Source organism: Staurois parvus, unplaced genomic scaffold (genome assembly GCF_062004578.1).
Source record: "Staurois parvus isolate SC_StPar_1 unplaced genomic scaffold, SC_StPar_1.0 ptg002351l, whole genome shotgun sequence".
Lineage (NCBI taxonomy): Eukaryota > Metazoa > Chordata > Amphibia > Anura > Ranidae > Staurois > Staurois parvus.
Genome location: NW_028320147.1, coordinates 96,014 through 116,291, shown reverse-complemented (window position 1 = coordinate 116,291; position 20,278 = coordinate 96,014). Strand labels below are relative to the sequence as shown.

The following is a 20,278-nucleotide window of genomic DNA, read 5'->3' as shown; positions in this document are numbered from 1 at the left end:
CTTTACCCTGAATGGACAAGTTGACAGGGTCTCTTTAGTAAGGCAAACTATGGATGCCTTTCTCCTTTTATTGCTATGGGACCTAGCTTGTGAAAACCCGTTAGGAAGATAATTGTACAAAAATTTATTTTATAATCTGTATAAAAAAAAAAAAAAATGAATATATAAAGGCTGTATAAAAATGACATCATTTGCATAGCCTTTACACACAATGCAGTTATTAAAACAGTAAGAACTTTTCAGCAGTCTGTAAAAAAGACAAAAAACAAGAAAAGACAAACAGCAACAATGCCCAAAAAAAGACAGGTAAAGACAGTATTGTGCTATGAACTTTAACCATAGCCTGGCACAAGGCAGTAAAGGACACACAAAGCCAAAACTACAGGAAAGGTCCTCTCTTGCAGTGGGGTTGCATCCACACTGCAAGGGTTAAATGCTCCTTTCTGTCTACGGGATGACAGAAAGAACTTTCTACTTAACAAATCCTTCCCCAGCAGTCGCACCCCCCCACCCATGACCAGGCAATGGCCTCACCCTCTGCATCCTCAAGTCCAGTGCAGGGCATAGGGGAAGAAGGGGCTTGCATGGACCAGTGAAACTGCTGTACCTGGCCCCCCTAAACGTAGCAAGCTGTTAACTCTTGCACTGCACAGTCCCAAAGCAAGGGAGAACTTTTAGTTCAGCTTAAAGGAGTCAACCTGGGCAGAGAAGTCTAAAAGGATTTCTATTTTTTTTGGGAGGGTACGGTGGGTTAGGATGTTTCTGATAGTGATAATGAGTTCAATATGGATGCCTGCCATGGCATCAAGCAAGGCAACTAATGGATTTCAGTGTTTTCCGATTCCAGTTGCCAGATACCATTTTCTTGATGGCAACAGAGAAGATCTGTTGGCTGTGCCTAAGTGGATCTTCAAGGTCAGTGTTAGCTTGTCAGGGTGGCACAGCATTGTATTGGGTCAGTCCATAGGCGGCGAAGGATGGAAGGCAAAGATACCCAACTGGCAAAAGGCAGAACTTCTTAGAACACCACTGGTACCCTTGTAGCACTTGCTGGAAGTTGTAAGGAAACATCTGGGGCTTGGTGGGGCAGCGGAGGTTGGATCCTGGTGATGCCAGGCTGTCAGAACTGTGGTGTAGAGATATGGTAGGAATTAATCTGCTCAGATCTGGAATAAGTGGTGAAGCAGCAGACTGGCACAACCATAGCACCGTGTCTGTAGACCAACTGTACAAAGGCAAGTGAAGATGGTATGTCCAGCCACCAGAGGAAACGTCATACCTTGCAAAGATAGAAATAAGTTGGCACAGAGAGATTGGTCCATAAAGCTGAAAGCGGCACAGAGGAGAATGCAATGAGTGGGCACAAACAGGAGAGTGATGGAAGAAGTTGGAGGTGGCAGGATGGCACAGTGTTGTATTGTGTCAATCGGGGCAGCAAAGCATGGAAGTCAGAAGTACACAGCTGGCACACAAGGAACTTTTCTGAACAAAATTAAGTCTCTGGATATTGGTAGCACTTGCCGGAAGTCTCTGGATATTGGTAGCACTTGCCGGAAGTCTCTGGATATTGGCAGCGCTTGCCGAAGTCTCTGGATATTGGTAGCGCTTGCCGAAGTCTCTGGATATTGGTAGCGCTTGCCGAAGTCTCTGGATATTGGTAGCGCTTGCCGAAGTCTCTGGATATTGGCAGCGCTTGCCGAAGTCTCTGGATATTGGCAGCGCTTGCCGGAAGTCTCTGGATATTGATAGCGCTTGCCGGAAGTCTCTGGATATTGATAGCGCTTGCCGGAAGTCTGTGGATATTGGTAGCACTTGCCAGACATCTGTGGATATTGGTAGCGCTTGCCGGATGTCTCTGGATATTGGTAGCTCTTGCTGGAAGCCTCTGGATATTTGTAGCTCTTGCTGGAAGCCTCTGGATATTGGTAGCACTTCCAGAAGGTGTCAGGAGACATCTGAAGCTTGGTAGGGCAGTGGAGGTTGAATTATGGTGATGCAAGGCTGTCATAACTGTTGACTGGAGTTATTGTAGGAATTAATCTACTCAGATTTGGAATAACTGGGGAAACAGCGGACTGGCAGTCATTGCACCAAGGTGAAGATGGCATGTTCAAGTACCAGAGGAAGTGCCATAGCTTATAAAGAGGTACAGAGGAGATGGCTATGAGTTAATACAGAGGAGATCAGCTGAAGATAAAACAGACAGGACATCTATGGATGCAGCTGGAGATGGCAATGAGTTGTCATATAAATGAGGTCAGTTGAAGTTGGCACGGAGAGATCTATGAATGAAGTTGGCGATGGCAACAAGCTGGCTCAGACAGGAGATTGATGGATGAAGCTGGAGATGGCACAGAGGTAATAGCAATGAGCTGGCAAAATGCTGAAATTAGTGGGTGAAGTTGGCACAGGTGATGGCAATGAGTTGGCACACAGCAGAGATTAATTGAAGTTGGTACAGACAGAAGTTCTATGGATGAAGTTGGAGATGGCAATGAGTTGGTATCAGAAGATTTATGAATGAAGTTGGAGACGACACAAAGGTAATAATAGCACTGAGCTGGCACAATGTTGAAATTGGTGGGTGAAGTTGGCACAGAGATGATGGCAATGAGTTGACATACAGATTAGTTGATGTTGGCACGGACAGTTCTATGGATGAATATGAAGATGGCTATGAGTTGCTATGAGAAGACTGGTGAATGAACTTGGAGATGGCGATGAGTTGCTATGAGAAGACTGGTGGGTGAAGTTGGAGATGGCGATGAGTTGCTATGAGAAGACTGGTGGGTGAAGTTGGAGATGGCGATGAGTTGCTATGAGAAGACTGGTGGATGAAGTTGGAAATGGCGATGAGTTGCTATGAGAAGACTGGTGGATGAAGTTGGAGATGACACAGAGGTGATGGCAATGAGCTGGTAGTGTGGAAATCTGTTAGGAAGTTGGCACAGAGGTGATGGCAATGAGTGGGCACAGAGAGATGAATGAAGCTGGAGATGATACATTAGTGATGGCAATGAGCCGGCACAGGCTGGATATCAAAGGATGAAGCTGGAGCAAAGGAGATGGAAATAAGCTGGTACATGGAGATTAGTGGAAGAGGATGGCACAGAGTGAAGGAGAATGGCAGAGTGGAGATCAGTGGAAGAGGATGGTACAGAGAGGAGATCAGTGGAGGAAGGTGTGACAGAGTGGAGATCAGTGGAGGAAGGTGTGACAGAGTGGAGATCAGTGGAGAAGGATGGCACAGAGTGGAGATCAGTGGAGGAGGATGGCACAGAGTAGAGATCAGTGGAGGAAGGTGGCACAGAGTGGAGATCAGTGGAGGAGGATGGCACAGAGTGGAGGAAGATGGCATAGAGTGGAGGAAGGTGGCACAGAGTGGAGATCAGTGGAGGAAGATGGCACAGAGTGGAGATTAATGGAGGAGGATGGCACAGAGTAGAGATCAGTGGAGAAAGGTGGCACAGAGTGGAGATTAATGGAGGAGGATGGCACAGAGTGGAGGAGGATGGCACAGAGTGGAGATCAGTGGAGGAAGATGGCACAGAGTGGAGATCAGTGGAGGAAGATGGCACAGAGTGGAGATCAGTGGTGGAGGATGGCACAGAGTGGAGATCAGTGGAGGAAGGTGTGACAGAGTGGAGATCAGTGGAGGAAGGTGTGACAGAGTGGAGATCAGTGGAGGAAGGTGGCACAGAATGGAGATCAGTGGAGGAAGGTGTGACAGAGTGGAGATCAGTGGAGGAAGGTGGCACAGAGTGGAGATCAGTGGAGGAAGGTGGCACAGAGTGGAGATCAGTGGAGGAGGATGGCACAGAGTAGAGATCAGTGGAGGAAGGTGGCACAGAGTAGAGATCAGTGGAGGAAGGTGGCACAGAGTGGAGAAGGATGGCACAGAGTGGAGGAAGATGGCATAGAGTGGAGATCAGTGGAGGAAGGTGGCACAGAGTGGAGATCAGTGGAGGAAGGTGGCACAGAGTGGAGATCAGTGGAAGGAAGGTGGCACGGAGTGGAGATCAGTGGAGGAAGGTGGCACAGAGTTGAGATCAGTGGCAGGAAGGTGGCACAGAGTGATCAGTGAAGGATGGCACTGTGTTCATTCAGCCAGCAGGGCTCTGAAGCTGCAGACTGGCATTTGAGGGCAGACCTCCACCATGGCTGGCACCATCCCCCGGTAGTGCACCTCCTGTTCCCAGCAGGGTATTGCCGGCAGCTCCCCATGGAACCCCCCGGGGATCGGATAGGGGCTATTGGCGGGCCCCGGGAGCAGAAACGGGGCCCCGGGCCCCCAGGGGTTCCCGATGAGCGGGTAGTGCCCGGGTTGCAGGCAGCACTGCGTCGGTTCCTGGTATCTGAAGGCCGGCATGGAGTCTTCGTTCAGCGCTTGCTCTGGCCGTCTCAGCCGCCGCCTCCTCCGGTAGTTGCCCCGCTCGAACATACCATGGAAGGCGGGGTCCAGCGCCCACAGGCTGCCCTTGTGCCCGGGCTGGCGGGGCAGGCGGACGAAGCACTGGTTGAGGCTGAGGTTGTGGCGGATGCTGTTCTGCCATCCTTTCCTCTCCAGCCGGGAATAATAGGGGAACCGGCGCCCGATGGCTTCATAGATCCCGCTGAGCGTCAGCCGCTTCTCCGGGCTTTCCTCCAGCACCATGGTGATCAGCGCCACATAGGAGTACGGCGGCTTCACCGGGGACACAGCGACCTCCTGCCGGCTCTCCTCCGCGGACACAGCGACCTCCAGCCGGCTCTCCTCCGCGGACACAGCGACCTCCAGCCGGCTCTCCTCCGCCTGCTCCGACATCGTCCTGTACGGGGATAACGGCTTCCAATCCACATGGTCCCCAGGACCGCCCCCTGCTACTCGTCACCGCCCGCCAACTCGCACCAGCCACGCCCATTCCCGCCCCCACCCGTATCGCTCTACCACTGGACACGCCCAGCCACCGCCCACTCCCTTTACTGTACCGTTAATACACGCCCAAAGGCTCTCTAAACTCCGCCCCCGGGCTGTCAGTTACACTGTAAATGTAAACAAAAAGCATGCCGTGGATCTACGGCTCCGCCCACTGGGTGTCAGGCAGAGGTCAGCCGTGCTGCTAAGCTGCTGGCCTGCCTCTGACCCCGCAACAATGTAACCAAGCAGCGTGCCTACAGGATGGAGGAAACCGAGTACCGGGGAACTAAACTCCAGTCTTCCTCAATTTAGATGTCTTCTTTCACAGGGGCAGTTAGATTTTCGCTTTTAGGGCTCATTCACACTTGCCTTTATTTCTAAATCTTACCAAACACCCCTATTGCTTTAGCCAGGCAGTGGGGACACGTTTTTAATGCCCCTCAAGCACCCTATGCACTGTTGATAGGAGTTTGCCAACAGGGGCAGACTGACAACACGTGGGGCCCCAGGGCAATAGGGGATCATGGGGCCCCTGTGTCCTTGCCCAAACTCAAAAAAGCCTATGAAAAGGTACCAGGAGCATCTCATGGAGCCCCCTACTGACCTTGGGCAGTGGCCGAGTTTCCAAATGGTCAGTCGACCTCTGGGCCCCTGTGTCCTTGCCCAAACCCAAAAAAGCCTATGGGGGAAAAAAAAAAAAAAAGGTACCAGGGGCATCTCATGGGGGCCCCCTACTGACCCTGGGCCCTCAGGCAGTGCCCAAGTTTCCAAATGGTCAGGCCGCCCATTTGCCGAGCGTTAAACCTGCACCACAAACACCTATAATGAATATAAACGGTATTAACACGCCACACACACCTGCCAAGGGTTTGTAGAGCAGCACCATAGACTTGAATGGGAGGCTGCAACTGCTCCTGATTGGACACAAGGCGTCAGTTTTACAGCAAGGCTAACACTTCAGCGTGAACAGCACTGTGTGCTGCCATCTGCAGAATTTTCATAGGAGTTTGGGAAGCATTTTTAACGCTTTTCAAAGGACTGTCTGACGCCTGCTAACAAAGCTAGTGTGAACTGAGCCTTACTGGCCTGGGTTCACATGGAGGCAGGCAGTGTGGAAGTTGCAGTATTTTCAGTGCGAATTCTGCACCGCATCAAATTCGTCCATGCAAACCACTGCGGGACAACGCGCAAGCAGTCCACAAAACAAAGTGCGATGTGCAGTATCAGATCGCATGGGTGTGAATACCCATACGATCTGATTCTAGTGCCAAAGGGTCCTGCAAGTTTTTGGTGCAGGTGCAGTTTGATTATGGCTCAGATCGCATCGCACACAAATGGCATGTGATTCGCACAGGAGTGCAGTGCCTGTGCGAAGCACATGTGATATACCACAACCAGTGGCAACCCGAGGGGGGTGCGTGCCGCAGCAGGAGACACCTACCGCATGGCCTAACACCGCACCAGGAGACACCTACTGCACGGCCTAACACCGCACCAGGAGACACCTACCGCACGGCCTAACACCGCACCAGGAGACACCTACCGCACGGTCTAACACCGCACCAGGAGACACCTACCGCACCAGGAGACACCTACCGCACGGCCTAACACCGCACCAGGAGACACCTACCGCACGGCCTAACACCGCACCAGGAGACACCTACCGCACAGGGTAACACCGCACCAGGAGACACCTACCGCACAGGGTAACACCGCACCAGGAGACACCTACCGCACAGGGTAACACCGCACCAGGAGACACCTACCGCACAGGGTAACACCGCACCAGGAGACACCTACCGCACAGGGTAACACTGCACCAGCTCCACGAAAAGGTAAGTTGTAAAGCAAGCCAACGATCCCCACAGAATAGTTTGAATCTGCAAATTGAGCATAATAGATCAGAGTTCAATCCATTATGCTCAATTCGCAGATCCAATCCATTGTGCGGGGATCGTCAGAGGAGATGTCACCAAGTGTTAGCACACCGGGTAACATCAACCCTAGGGACGCCTCTGACCACACAGCACCTATGTGAAGCCAGGCGCAGCTGCGGGTAGAGGAACTTACCCCAGCTAAATGCTGACAATGCATCCCTATGACTCCATTCACACACTGCGTTTAGCAACATTTTCATATCATACAGTTTTATGCGTTAGGTCTCGGTTCACACCGATGCAGTGAGGAATGCACAGCATTTTCTGAGCAAATACCGCATCAGAAGCACCCCTTTCATGCAAACCACTGCGGATGTGTATGTTAACAACACCCCAAAAACAGTCCACAAAAGCGGTGCACACTGTAGCTGCTGACTTTTATTAGGGCACATACCTATTCAATTTATCTTCTCCTTACCAAGTCTTAGATGTGATGGCTGATAACATGGTCCATGCATTCCTATGGACAACTCGGTGCAGGGGCGGACTGACCATTTGGAAACTCAGGCACTGCCCGAGGGCCCGGGGTCAGTAGGGGGCCCCATGAGATGCCCCTGGTACCTTTTTCATAAGCTTTTTTGAGTTTGGGCAAGGACACAGGGGTCCCATAATCCCCTATTGCCCAGGGGCCCCATGAGTTGTCAGTCCCTAACTGGGTGTAAACAGACTTTTGTCCATTTACTCCCACCTACCTCCGGGTATGATCAGGTCTGCTAAAAAAAAAAATAAAAAATATATATAGAATTAAAAAAAATAAAATAGAGGATTGTGTCCTCTTCCATTTGGGCAGAGCAGATCAGAGACAACTGGGTGTAAGCAGATAGATAGCAGAGCTGTTTACTGCGGGCTGCCCACAGAGCAGAGCGGGGTCTGTCACAGACCTGTCACCTGTCCTGCTCCAAGCAGTAGGGGATCTGTAAGCGGAGCCCCTGCCGATCAGAATGCAAACTGCTCTTAGTTTTCCTTTAAGGTTTCTTTTATTTTCACCTGGTGATGCATCCAGTAACTGTTATTTTTCAACAGAGCAAGCTATCCTGCAGCTGTAGAAGTTAGACGGTTGAGACAAACCATTTAATACTGGCAGGAGTTTACAATGACCAGCTTTAATTTATTCACATAAAACCTTATAAAAAAATGTTTACTGTAACTACAGTGTTAGCTGGCGTTTGGCTTCAAATTGTTAGATGTACTAGCAGATTTAGATACACTAACACTCCCTTCCCCCAGACTGACAATGCCATTGTCCAAACGTGACCCCGGTGCACCAATCATGCAGAGTGGGGGCACTCTAATACTGGAGGTGTGTTACTTGCCAGAGTACTGGGTGAAAACAGATCTGCAATATATTACATTTTTGGTTTTATTACTGCTTCATTTAGGACCAAATATTTTGGTGCTCTGAAGCAGTTTGTGTTTAAGTCCTTACATCTCTACACATGTACCACCCTAAACAAGTCCCCGCTAATGAGCAGTCGCTGGTGGAACTGGCTCCAAATCAAGTGACCACTCTGAGTCCATCACAGTTGTCATGTGATTAGCTGATCTTTCCCACCACCTGGTGTTCAGAACTTTTCAGAAGGGGCACTGGGGCAGGTGAAGGGGTTAAACTACATGTCCATAGGAAAACAAGACAGCATTGATTTTACTGCAGAACAGTCATCACCTTGTTCAAGGACATAGGAAACCAGTAGATCTACTGGCAAGATTAAAAACTAGTGCCTAAACTATAGGGGAACTCAGAAAACCAAGGGGAGGGGAGAATGAATTTATAAAACTGGAGATGGCAATCTGGAGACAACTGTGTATGACAACCAATCAGCTAATAACAAAGTGTTACTAAACCCTGGACCCTGCATTTACTAGATCCAGTCTCCCCAAACCCCGCATTCACTATATCTGCTCTTCCCAGACCCTGCATTCACTAGATCCAGTCTCCCCGGACCCCGCATTCACTAGATCCGCTCTCCCCGGACCCCGCATTCACTAGATCCGCTCTCCCCAGACCCCTCATTCACTAAATCAGGTCTCCCCGGACCCTTCATTCACTAAATTAGGTCTCCCACAGTACACAGAAATGCAATTATTTTAGTAAATAAAAACTGCAAAATACCTTTTCTCATCAGCAGTATATAGCAGTCTTGTGACTTCTATCAGTATCCAGCAGAGCACTGGTTAAAGCTTGTAGGAATTTTCATTCCCCTCCCACTGCCCTATGAGATTGCATAACCCTTGACCCTCTGTCTGGACAGTACTGATCACATGCATCCTCCCAAAAAAGAAAATCTCTTTAGCAGTACACACCAAACTGAGCACATGCAGAGTGTCCCCGAGGCTCTATTCTATTAGGAGATCAAATGGTGACACTGGAAGAAGGGGAGGATCAGAGAAGACAGGATCAAACATCCTTTTTACACAATGCAGTGGATTAACCCCCTAGGTTCCGCAGTAAGTATAACAAGCATGCTTTACTACATTTACAAACCAATGTTACGTTGTGCGTTTAGTAACACTTTAATAACAGCTTGTTCAGTTTAGTTTCACTTCAACCCATTGATTAAATGGTTTCCCAAAATAGTTACATTCAAGCAATGCCTTCACAACTTTCACAGTTGCTCGGGCTACTCAATTGAATGGTAAAGCCATACAATGGCTGACGTCATAACTGATCCCATAGACAGCACTGGGGCAACTAAGATGGCAGCATCAATGACTATAAAGGATAGGAGGGATTAGTTCCGCTTTAACCCCTTGATGCAGAGCGCACGCAAATATGTGGCCTCATCGTCTAGGCCTTGACGCTGAGCAGCCGCATATTTGCGTGCAATTAGAAAATACATATGTGCTGAGAGCGCACACCCTGCACACTCCCAGCACATGTCCGTGACTCACGGAAAGGTCCCGATCTCCCCTTTCGATTGAGACCTTTCCAGATCATGTGACCGCAGTGACAGCAAATCACGGTGGTCGCGTGACCCTAGAAACCCCACCCTGCCTCCCGGCTTCTGAAAATTAAAGGGCTGGGAGGCGCCGGCGCAAAGTGGTTAAGCTTTGAAAATGAAAGATAGAAAACGGATTGGTTTCCACGCACCGCTCCTCCAGTGTTGGTGAATTCCCCCGATTGCCTTTTGTGTTTGTGCCAACAACTCATCACCTTTTTATCACCGTTCTACTGAATCCAAAGTCACTGCTATTAGTTTACCGGCAGGTGGCATTATTTAGAACTAGTGCAAAGATTCACAGCATGCACTTCAGACGCACACAATTATTTGCACACACAATCTAAAAAATAATAATACAATAAAAACAAACAGCACTTTCAGAATGACTCTGCAGCTGCATTTTTTTGTGCCAAGACAGCAGATCAGACTCATTCACACGTGTGCACAGACCTGCATTTGTATGCACTAGAAGGGGTCTCTGCAAGGCACCCGGAAACAATGGTTTGCAATGGGTCCTGTTTATATTAGAATGCAGGTGGCAGGTTCAGACTTGATGTATCTGCAACATGTCTTTTTTTTTTTTTTTTAAATCCTGCCCTGTGTAACACATGTATGTAATGATGAGCTACTATGAGAATGGAAATCCAATGAATGAAAAGGGAGTAGATCAGGGTTAATCAGGCTAGGGAGGTAAGGGCTAGATCAGGGGTGGGCAAACTTTTTGACTTGAGGGCCGCAATGGGTTCATATATTGGACCCGGGGGCCGGACCGAGTAGATGAATGATGTGTATGTGTCATCCATAGTAAGTATAGTAATATTCCCCCATAGTAATTCATCCCCCCTATAGCAATTCATCCCCCCTATAGCAATTCATCCCCCATATTAATTCATCCCTCATATAGTATTTCATCCCCCAAAGTACTAAGCCAAGTCCCTCCTGTGTCAATTCACTTACCTTTGCTCTGCGCGTTCCTCTCGCTGTGTTCCCGCGCCGTTCCGGTCTTCAGGGCGGACTGTGAGAGGAGCCTAGCTCCCCTCACGTTCGTCACGCTGCCCCGCCTACACACATCCTGACAGCCAATGTTTGCCTGCCCTGGCTGCGGGCCGGATTAAAAGGTCCGCCAGGCCGTATATGGCCCGCGGGCCGTAGTTTGCCCATTGCTGGGCTAGATGATGCAGAAGGCTTTGCAGAAAGGAACTGAGGACTGACTTGCTGCAGCTGCTAATGCATACAGAGAGGCTAACAGTATGCCATGAAATCGGGGCAAACAATTTCAGTACAAACTGCAATAAAGGCCGGACTATAGCTTTACAGATATCTGCACCATTGTCATGATTTACAGTTTATGTATCACATCCAACGCCACCATCAAACCCGCCCCGCAGGCCAGAGTACTTGGTGTCATTCTGGACTCCAACCTATCCTTCCAGCCCCAAGTCCAATCTTTAACAAACTTGTGAAGACTCCACCTCCGCAACATCGCCAAAATCCGCACGTTCCTAACCCCAGAAACCACTAAACAGCTCATCCACTCCCTCATCATATCACGACTCGACTACTGCAACTCCCTCCTCACTGGCCTGCCTCGCCGCTGGCTATCCCCGCTTCAGTCGATCCTGAATACGGCTGCCAGACTCATTCACCTTTCCAACCGCTCCATCTCCGCCACCCCCCTCTGCCAATCCCTCCACTGGCTTCCAATTGCGCAACGGATCAAATTCAAAATCCTAACACTGACGTACAAAGCCGTCCATACTTCCCCAAACTACATCACTGACCAAATATCCAAATACCGCCCAGCACGCACACTCCGCTCCTCTCAAGACCTCCTTCTCTCTAGTTCCCTGGTCTCCTCCTCCCATGCCCGCCTCCAGGACTTCTCCAGGGTATCACCCATCCTCTGGAACTCCCTGCCCCAACCCATCAGATTATCACCTACTCTCCTTTAGGTGCACCCTGAAAACCCATCTCTTCAGAGAAGCCTACCCCACCCCCTGCTAACTTGCCAACCTCCTCCACTCTTCCTACCACTCCATCCCCTACAGCTATCTCCTCCTGTGCCACCATCCCCTCCCTCCTAGATTGTAAGATCGAAAGAGCAGGGCCCTCGATCCCCTCGTGTATCGCATTGTATTGGTATTGTTCTGTCACATGTTCTGTCCCCCTTTGTAATGTACAGCGCTGAGCGAACTATTGGCACTTTATAAATACTGTATAAGAATAATTATGTATACTAATAGATGTAAAGTGTCCTGATGCCCTAGTAAACAACGATGATGTCAAACAATATGGAATGAAAAATTTAAACAAAAAAAAAAAAAAAAGGGAAAAAACACAAATGTGCAGGTAGGCCAAAATACAATACAACTCAACCACTATCTAGCTATGGAAGAGCTGCTTCATTCCAGTATGGGTGTGCTGGATGGCTGTATGGAAACAAGAGGGCAGGGAAGGAAAAATGCAAAATCCACAGTGTAGCATGGAGAAAGAACATTTATTAGATTGAGGTTGCAGCTCCGGTGCTCATCAGCAACACTAGGCGGCTCCTGGTCCCAGGGCTCTGGTTTCCATCGGCTTCAATTCCACAGTGACAGCAGCTCTAAGTGTACACAGTGCTTTCCTTTCCCTTGCTGGTGGCCAAGGCATGGCTGCCTGGTTGCCCTCCTGCTTGCCCCGAATCCAGTGGTTACCCATCATGCTAAGCAACTTTTTTTTTTTTTAACTTTTTTTTTTTTTATAAATTTGGCATAAGAAATCATCAAAAGACAATAAATTACAGCTGTACTAACCAGTGACAAGCAACATAAAGGAAATAAAAACCCATATAACAAACAAAACAATAACTACGGGTTATTGTCCGAAAGGGACCCATAGAACGGATGGGCAAAAAAAAATAGAATACAAGAACACCTCACTATGATTCATGTACAGAGTTACATTAAAGCGGAGTTCCACTCACCCTGTCAAAAAAAACCTGTAGCTGCTGACTTTTAAAAAAACAGCCACTTACCTGTCCCTCGGTCACGTGGTGTGCCCCCCGCAGCCCATTTCACTGGCCGTTCTGTATTCCAGGAGGCCGGCATCTTCAGTGTGGGCACCCGGCTGTGATAGCTTGGAGCTTCACAGCCGGGTGCCCACTGCGCATGTGCAAGTAGCGCTGCGCATCATGAATGGTCCTGTAGTCTTCTGGGACCCATCACATGTCCCAAAAAACTACAGGGAGAGAGGGAGGAAGGACACCTACCGCTGTGGGAGTGGGTACCTCTCAAATTTGGTTACCCGCTCCCCAAAGGTGCCGGTCCTTAAAGGGGAGCAGTCCTTAAAGCGGAACTTCCCCTTTTGGGTGGAGCTCCGCTTTAAGAAAACAATCCACACCCCATCACAGAAACAAAAAGGCAAGCCAAGTCGAAGCAGTATAGCAAACAAATCCAGTATACAGTAAGTACCGTGGGGGGAAAAAAATAAAACCAAAACTAGAGACCCCAATAGGAAAAATACTTGTTAGAACGTGACTCAATCCAAAACAGTGGGGGTGGATGCCAGCCACCCACAACCATGTCGAATTTGAGGAGTGCACCTCTGTTAAAGTACGTAGCCTTGTATAGGGGTAATGTCTTGTTTACCTGGGAATTCCGAGCCTCCACAGTGGGAGCATTCACATTTTTCCAAGAGAGAATAATCAGTTTTCTAGCATGATAGAAAAGTAAGGTAAGCAGTGTGCATATAGCTTTAGTGGGAGCCAAGCAGGGCTGCTGTAAGCAATCATAGCGGCCCCATATAGCCTACCTGATGGGGCCCCCAAAACCCCACCCCCCTTATCCTCCCTACCTACCTAAAACAAAAAAAAAATGCAGCTTTGTCTTTAAGGGATAAGTTGGCTTTCCCCAGCCTGTTATAGGCAGGACATACATGATGCAAATTTCGCAAAAAATTTGCTCAATTCCCCCGTCAACGTCTACGGCTGGCTTCAGGATGTATCTGACTGTCCTTCCTTCATGCCTGACTCACACCAGTGTGGCTTTGAAATTGTGCTACTTCAGCGTGATTTCAAAGTCGCAGATCAGAGAGATTTGTACCCATGATTTTACTGCGGCTTGCGACTCCATTTAACAGTCAATGCACAACAGTAAGTAAAGTGCAGAATAACTTACTGTTATGACGGAGGTTTTATTTGGTTACCTATAGTGCATAGCCGCTGATGTTGAAAGCGCTCACTTTTTTATTTATTTACCAACAGTCAATGCACGTCGCAATGAAATCGGAAAAAAAGTAGTGCAGGAACCTTTTTTCAAAGCCGCAGCGATTTTAATGGTTCCATTGCCAGCAATGGGGTGTGACTTGTCATGCGATTTGTAACAGTCAAGTCGCATGACAAATCATACCCGTGTGAACAGGGCTCAACCATCATCATTATTATCATGATAGTCATAGTACAGGTGATTTGGCTCAAAGCACCTGTACTGTGTGACTATCATCATGATAATGATGATCACATTTGGCTGCTCCCTGCTGTATAATTGAACATAGTCTAGGCAATGGTCAGGGCATGGGGAAAGGGGTGTATGTGCTGTCATGTCATTACTGCACCTTTCCTGTGACTTCTGCTGCTCCTGGGATCCCTCTCTTTGCAGTGCTAGGCTGGCAGCAGAGGGACATCACAAATGGACAGTCAGCTGCCCCAAGCCTGCCACTGCTCTTCTCCTGCCTGATTCCCTCAGCACTTACTTGTTGAAGGAGGCAGGCAGTGTGCAGGGCTACTTAGGCAAGCTGAATCACTCCGCCAGACCAGCAGCAGGGACTGAGAGAGCCGGGACTTCATCTCCTCTAATATGGACTGGCACAGGATAGTGCAAGTCTACAGGAGCCCAAAAAAGAAAAAAAAAAGTCCCTCTGGTCTCCCAACCCTCGGGATGAACTGATGGAGCCCAGGAATAATGTTACCACCACCCAGGAGCCATGTACAAAGGGGGACAGTATGTATGCACATATGTATGCATGAAGCCTGAAGCTGCTTTCCCTGTTCTGTGACGGGGCCCCCTACAGGAGGCCCAGTGGCAGGGGCATCCCTAGGGTTGGTGTCACCCAGTGCGATAACACTTGGTGACACACCCTCCGACGATCCCCGCAGAATGGATCGGATTTACGGATTGAGCATAATGGATCGGACTCCGATCCATTATGCTTCCCAATCCGCAGATCCGATCGTCGGCTTGCTTTACAACTTACCTTTTCGTGGAGCGGGTCCGGTGTCATCCCGTGTGGTAGGTGTCACCCGGTGCCGCGCACACCCCCCGCACCTGCCTCGGGATGCCACTGCCCAGTGGTTCCCCCTTATCAGCGACCCTGGGGCCAAGTTGTCTACCCATCTCACGGATGGGCATAATGGTATAGTGGTCCCATCTTGAAAACACTGGTGGACCTCCAACCAAAAACCCTGTATAGCAGAACAATCCCAAAATATGTGCATGAAATCATCCCCATCTGCAGAACGCTACCAGCAGGAGGAAGCGGATCCAAAAATGTTAGCAATATTTACTGGAGTCATATATATATACGGTGTAAAGACTTTAAATGTATTAGTTGGTCACGTGTGGAGACCAATCTGGTGAAAGGAGCATCCCAAACGTCTTCCCAGTCCTCCATATCCAGATCAGGGACCACTGCCTCCCACATAGTCCTACACACATACAGGAGTTTATGAGTTTCAGGGAAATGAAGCATATGAATAGGGAACAAAGGCTTAGATAAATCATCATCCCGCAATAAAGACTCCCAAGTCCGAAGGGGAAAAGGGAACCCCGGATGACCCAAATTGGAACAGATAAGCATGATGCAATTGGATGTACCCTAAAAACTGCTTATTGGGCAGGTGATACAAGGCCTTCAACTCATCAAATGTTCTTAGTCGCCAATGTGTAGTGTCCCCTAATTTTTTGACCCCATATATGCTGAGTAGCTCTTTAATGTGAGTTTATCGCTTTCTAAAAAATGTTCTTTCCACATGCTACACTATGAATTTTGCATTTCCTCCTCCCTGCCCTAGATTCCAAGAGTCATGACAACATTGTCCAAAACCGGGTGCAGGAATTAAAATAATTTCCCCTAATTTTATACTATTGTATATTCTTTCATGCCTACTTACCCAAAGGTCGGTTGACCCCCTCCCCAAATATCCATTAAGGTTTTGTGTATATCTCTTTTCTTCCTAAGGATCAGCAGCAGTTACCAGTTCTGGCTCTTTGAACCTCCCAGTGATCTGTGTGGAACCTTGCTTGGAAAGGCGCAGAAATCCGTTTTGCACAATGCAAATAACAAATACAATTCATGATATATTAGTGTGATAGTCAGAGGTAAGAACGCTCCTTACACTTGTGGTCATCGGGAAGAATTACCCCCCTTACAGATTGCTAAAAAGATCAATGGTGTCAGAGGGAACTTACCTGAGAGGCAAAAATTGCTCATTGCTCAAGGAACCCCTGGCAACCTCTGGAGGAACCCTAGTTGAGAAACCCTGATCCAGATGCTTGGGCAATAATTGTATTGTTTTGGGCTTCTCCTGTACCAACCTATTACTCCAAGCAGACAAACGTATGGCAGCAACAGGAAATGGTCTACTGCAGATCTAGCCCGCAGGAGTGCTCAGATACCCAAAGAACATGGACAAAATTCTGCATATAAAATCATTCAAGGTGTATATTATGGTATCTAGAGACTTTTATATCTGGCTAGGAAGTTGATAGCAAGGTACTGGTTATCATCGGCTCCTCCGAGTAGTAAGCAATGGATAGATTATGTTCATTCTTTACTCCCACTGGAGAAACTCACATACCGACATCGCAATGCTTATCGCAGGTTCCAGCAGGTATGGCAGGGTTGGCTGGATACACCCGGGCTCACCCCCTCCTCAATTGATAGTGGACCGACTTTTGCAGGTGTGACATTTTATATCAGGTGTGTGTCTCCACTCCTCCCCCTGGGGGGGGGAGTTCATCTGCTTCTCCCATTCTTTTTGATGAGAAGTCTCGGGTGAACCTGTGGTTGTTGTATTGTTTTTTTTTATTGTTTGAAGGCATGTTTTGGGGTTTGTTCCTTTCCCCGATTTCTATTTACATCTGGACAGGAAGGAATAAAAAGTAAATTGATAAAAGGTATTGTCAAGAAAGTTTTGGATCCTTGTGGTCTCTGTTTCCTTTGATTACGATTTCTTTCTGTTGCTCTATTATGGGATCTGCGTATCCACGTTGTTCTATTTATGTGTAATCCTGCTGTTGCAGTAATGTCATTGTGGATTCTGTAAGTACTGACCCATTTTCTCTATTATCTTGACAATAAAAGTTGTTTTGATTAAAAAAAAAACCAAAAACACAAAAAAAAAAAAAAAAAAAACACATTCAAGAGATCCTCTCTTTTAAAGCATTCTCAATGCTTGTGTGCGGGGATTTTCCTTTCCAAAAATGATTTCAGTTCTTCAGGAAGAATCAATTCCCTTACACATCATAGCCCTCTCTCCTCTCCTGGGAGTATCTAACTACTCTCTGTGCTGGCCCAGCTACTCCACTATTCATCTCACCTCCCTGCAGCAGACTTTAGCTTTTATAGGAGAATTCTGTGGCATGTTATTTTAGTGCCAGTTCTAAGTTTGGTGAGGCTGCTGACATCCAATCCAAGATGGCAGGCCCAGGAGAAGTCGTGGGTCTACACAAGGGAGTCTTTTCTAGGTAAATAACATACCCAAGATACATTAGATGCACCTATAAATATTACTAGAAGATTGTTAACATTAAGGCGGAGCCAATCTTTCTCCATAAACATGGACTATTTTGAATCCTTGTGCAACTAGCACAAGTTTTTTTTTTTACATAACATTTCTTCAGTTGCTTCCTGGTTTCCAGGTCTAGGCCAAAACAATGTCATACATCCCAGGAGTCTTCAGGAGTGAAGGAGGGGAAGAGGGAAGGTTTTCTCAGCGAAGCACACCCTCCTGCGTGCATGCCTAAGCTAAGGGCAGATGGATTCCAATTAGTAAATGCAACATGAATCATCTGCCTTTATTCAAGATGGCCAGTACTAGAAATGCCATGGGGTGTTTTTGAAAGTGATTTCTCAGCTAAATAAATCATGGAGACATGAATAGAATGGGGAGTTTGCTTTGAATATTAAAAATGAGAAAAAAAAAATAGCATGGATTCTGGTGCGCAGATGCAGTGTAGTTCCAATTTAATGGTTTGGCAACAAGGTCTCCTTATAGGGATTCACCAAGATATCCTGTGATAGAGCCTTACAGACATCTAAGTCAAGGAGAGAATTTTCTTCTTTTTTTTTTTTTTTTAAACGGAGGATTTGATATCTTCATGAAAGTGAAGTCTCCAGGACTGTATAAACTTTATAAAAATGCATGAGCTTGCTTATCTAGATATTTAATATCTATTAAAGTGCACCGATCACTTCAAATACATACAAATTTTTCCACTGCAAATCAAATGAATGAAGGTCACCCTACCATTAACAGCGGCGATTATTCTGAAGTTTGTTAGAAATCGTTGGTAGCAGGTTGCCTTTATCCATCTGTAGTTTGTGAAAGGTGAAAACTGCGTGTATGGGCCTAACCCTCCCAGACAGGGTGAATGTGTCTGTAGGCACCGTTACAGCGAAAAGGAAAGACGTCACAAAAAAACAAAAAACGTAGAGCATGTTTCTCCATTTTCTCTATTTAATACAGTCTTCAGCTCGATGTGTAAATCTCCACAGTTCACAATACAGAACAAAGTCCTATAATACAGAAATGGTCAGGAGCAGGCGCAGGAGCCCGCGCAGCAGCCAGGGGGCAGCACCAGTGATGGTCAGGCAGTGTCAGGATATTGAGGAGCACCAAGTGACACATTGCTCGGAGGAAGGGTGGGTGGGGGGGGGTATTTACACAGGGTCAGTTGACAGTTCTGTACAGGTATACGGAAGTGAAAAGTATGTTCCCAGTCAGACTTAACATCAAAAGCCAGCGGAGCGTCGTCCCTCCCCAACCTGCAAGGTGAAATTGAAGCAAGTCAGCGTGTGCAACCCTAAAATGACATTATGTGATACGAACCCTACATAATTTTTTTTTTACATTGTTAAGTAGAGGCTAAGTTGAGGGTTAAGTAGAGGGGCCCTTTGGGACCCCTGTGTTGAGACCTCCCCATATCCCCAATCCCACCATGACTGCCAAGGCTCTGTGGGTCCATTCCCTATTTATTCTAATGGAGATCCCGATATTGTGGCAACAACATAATGGTGGTACCATAATGCTGGTTTCATCTTCCATACTGGATCTTCCAAAGGAATATACATAAAATATTCTTGGACAATGAAAACTGGAAATTTCAGTTCAGAGGAGAGCCACCTGTGATATGACAGAATTGGGCGATGTCCCAACTGGGGTCGAAGGCAACACAAAGGGCTAGCAAGGATCACACCCACATTCCACCCAAAAAACTGCATTAAGAAAACAAAGTTGAAGTAAAAAAATCTCTAGCTTTATTGACTTAACTTTATTGTAACGAAGGCAGGCAGCTGGATCTTGTGCAAATCTGAGCAGGGTGCCCTGTCCTCTTCCTGCTGCTGAAGGTCTGGCACTGAGATAGTTAATAGTTTCAAGCCTTCTGTGACGTGGCAGTGAACATGCTCCCAATGGTGACCCGATCCGCCCCCCATCCTTCAGGGAAAAATTGTTTTATAGCATACACTCATGTGACATGATCTGTGAATGTAAGTGTGATGAATCATGGGATTCTCCCCCCTTTTCATAGACTGTTACATGCTGTGTACGCTATGAAACAACCCTCCCCAATGGAGCGGGAAGAAGGGGGCGGGTCCCCATTGGGAGCTTGTTCACTGAGGCTTCACAGCAAACAGAACTATTAAATTGATGTTAAAGGCATTTTTTTTTTTTTAAACATGTCATACTTGCTCTGTGCAGCAGTTTTGCTCAGAGCAGCAACAATCCTCCTCTTCTCGGATCCCCCGCCGACACTCCTGGCCACTCCTTCCTGCCCTAGTACAAGCATCTTGCTATGGGGGCACCCAAACCGCTGCTGTGTGTCAATTCACACACAGAACCGTGCCTCAGCCCCGCCTCCTCTCTCCCCTCATTAGCTCACTGGCTGTGATTGACAGTAGCGGGAGCCAATGGCGAGTGGAAGTCCCGTGAGAGCTGAGGTTCTCATGCACATCGCTGCATCATAATGAAGCTGAGGCAAGTATTGGGGGCTGGATTTTTACCTTCATGCACAGAATGCATGAAAATAAATTTTAAAAAAACTTGAACATGTATAACCACTTCCCGACCGGCCGTTGCATATAAACGGCCGGACGGTGGCACTGCAGGGTCGTTTATAAATGGCCTCCCCGCACGCTGCTTGTGCGCGCTCCCAATGGCCAATCAGTGATCACATGCAAAGTAGTAAGCAAGATGTCACTTGTGACATCATTGCTTACTACGTGTGAAATCTGTTAATGATCACAGAGGT

At 47.6% G+C, this 20,278-nt stretch overlaps 2 protein-coding genes across 2 annotated transcripts in view; both read right to left on the bottom strand.

Annotated features, from left to right (window-relative positions):
- Positions 1-505: 505 nt before the first annotated feature.
- On the bottom strand, positions 506-4,896 carry LOC149431207 (forkhead box protein D4-like 1). Its single transcript, XM_089665788.1, has one exon. The coding sequence runs from the start codon at positions 4,802-4,804 to the stop codon at positions 4,100-4,102; it is 705 nt and encodes a 234-aa protein (XP_089521914.1). The 5' UTR covers positions 4,805-4,896; the 3' UTR covers positions 506-4,099.
- A 13,572-nt stretch (positions 4,897-18,468) lies between these two features.
- TMEM201 (transmembrane protein 201) overlaps positions 18,469-20,278 on the bottom strand; it is a 72,011-nt gene continuing 70,201 nt past the window's right edge. The window contains exon 11 of the mRNA XM_089665787.1: positions 18,469-18,794. Within this exon, the coding sequence (XP_089521913.1) occupies positions 18,700-18,794 (95 nt within the window). The 3' untranslated portion in view covers positions 18,469-18,699. The remainder of the gene's footprint in view (positions 18,795-20,278) is intronic.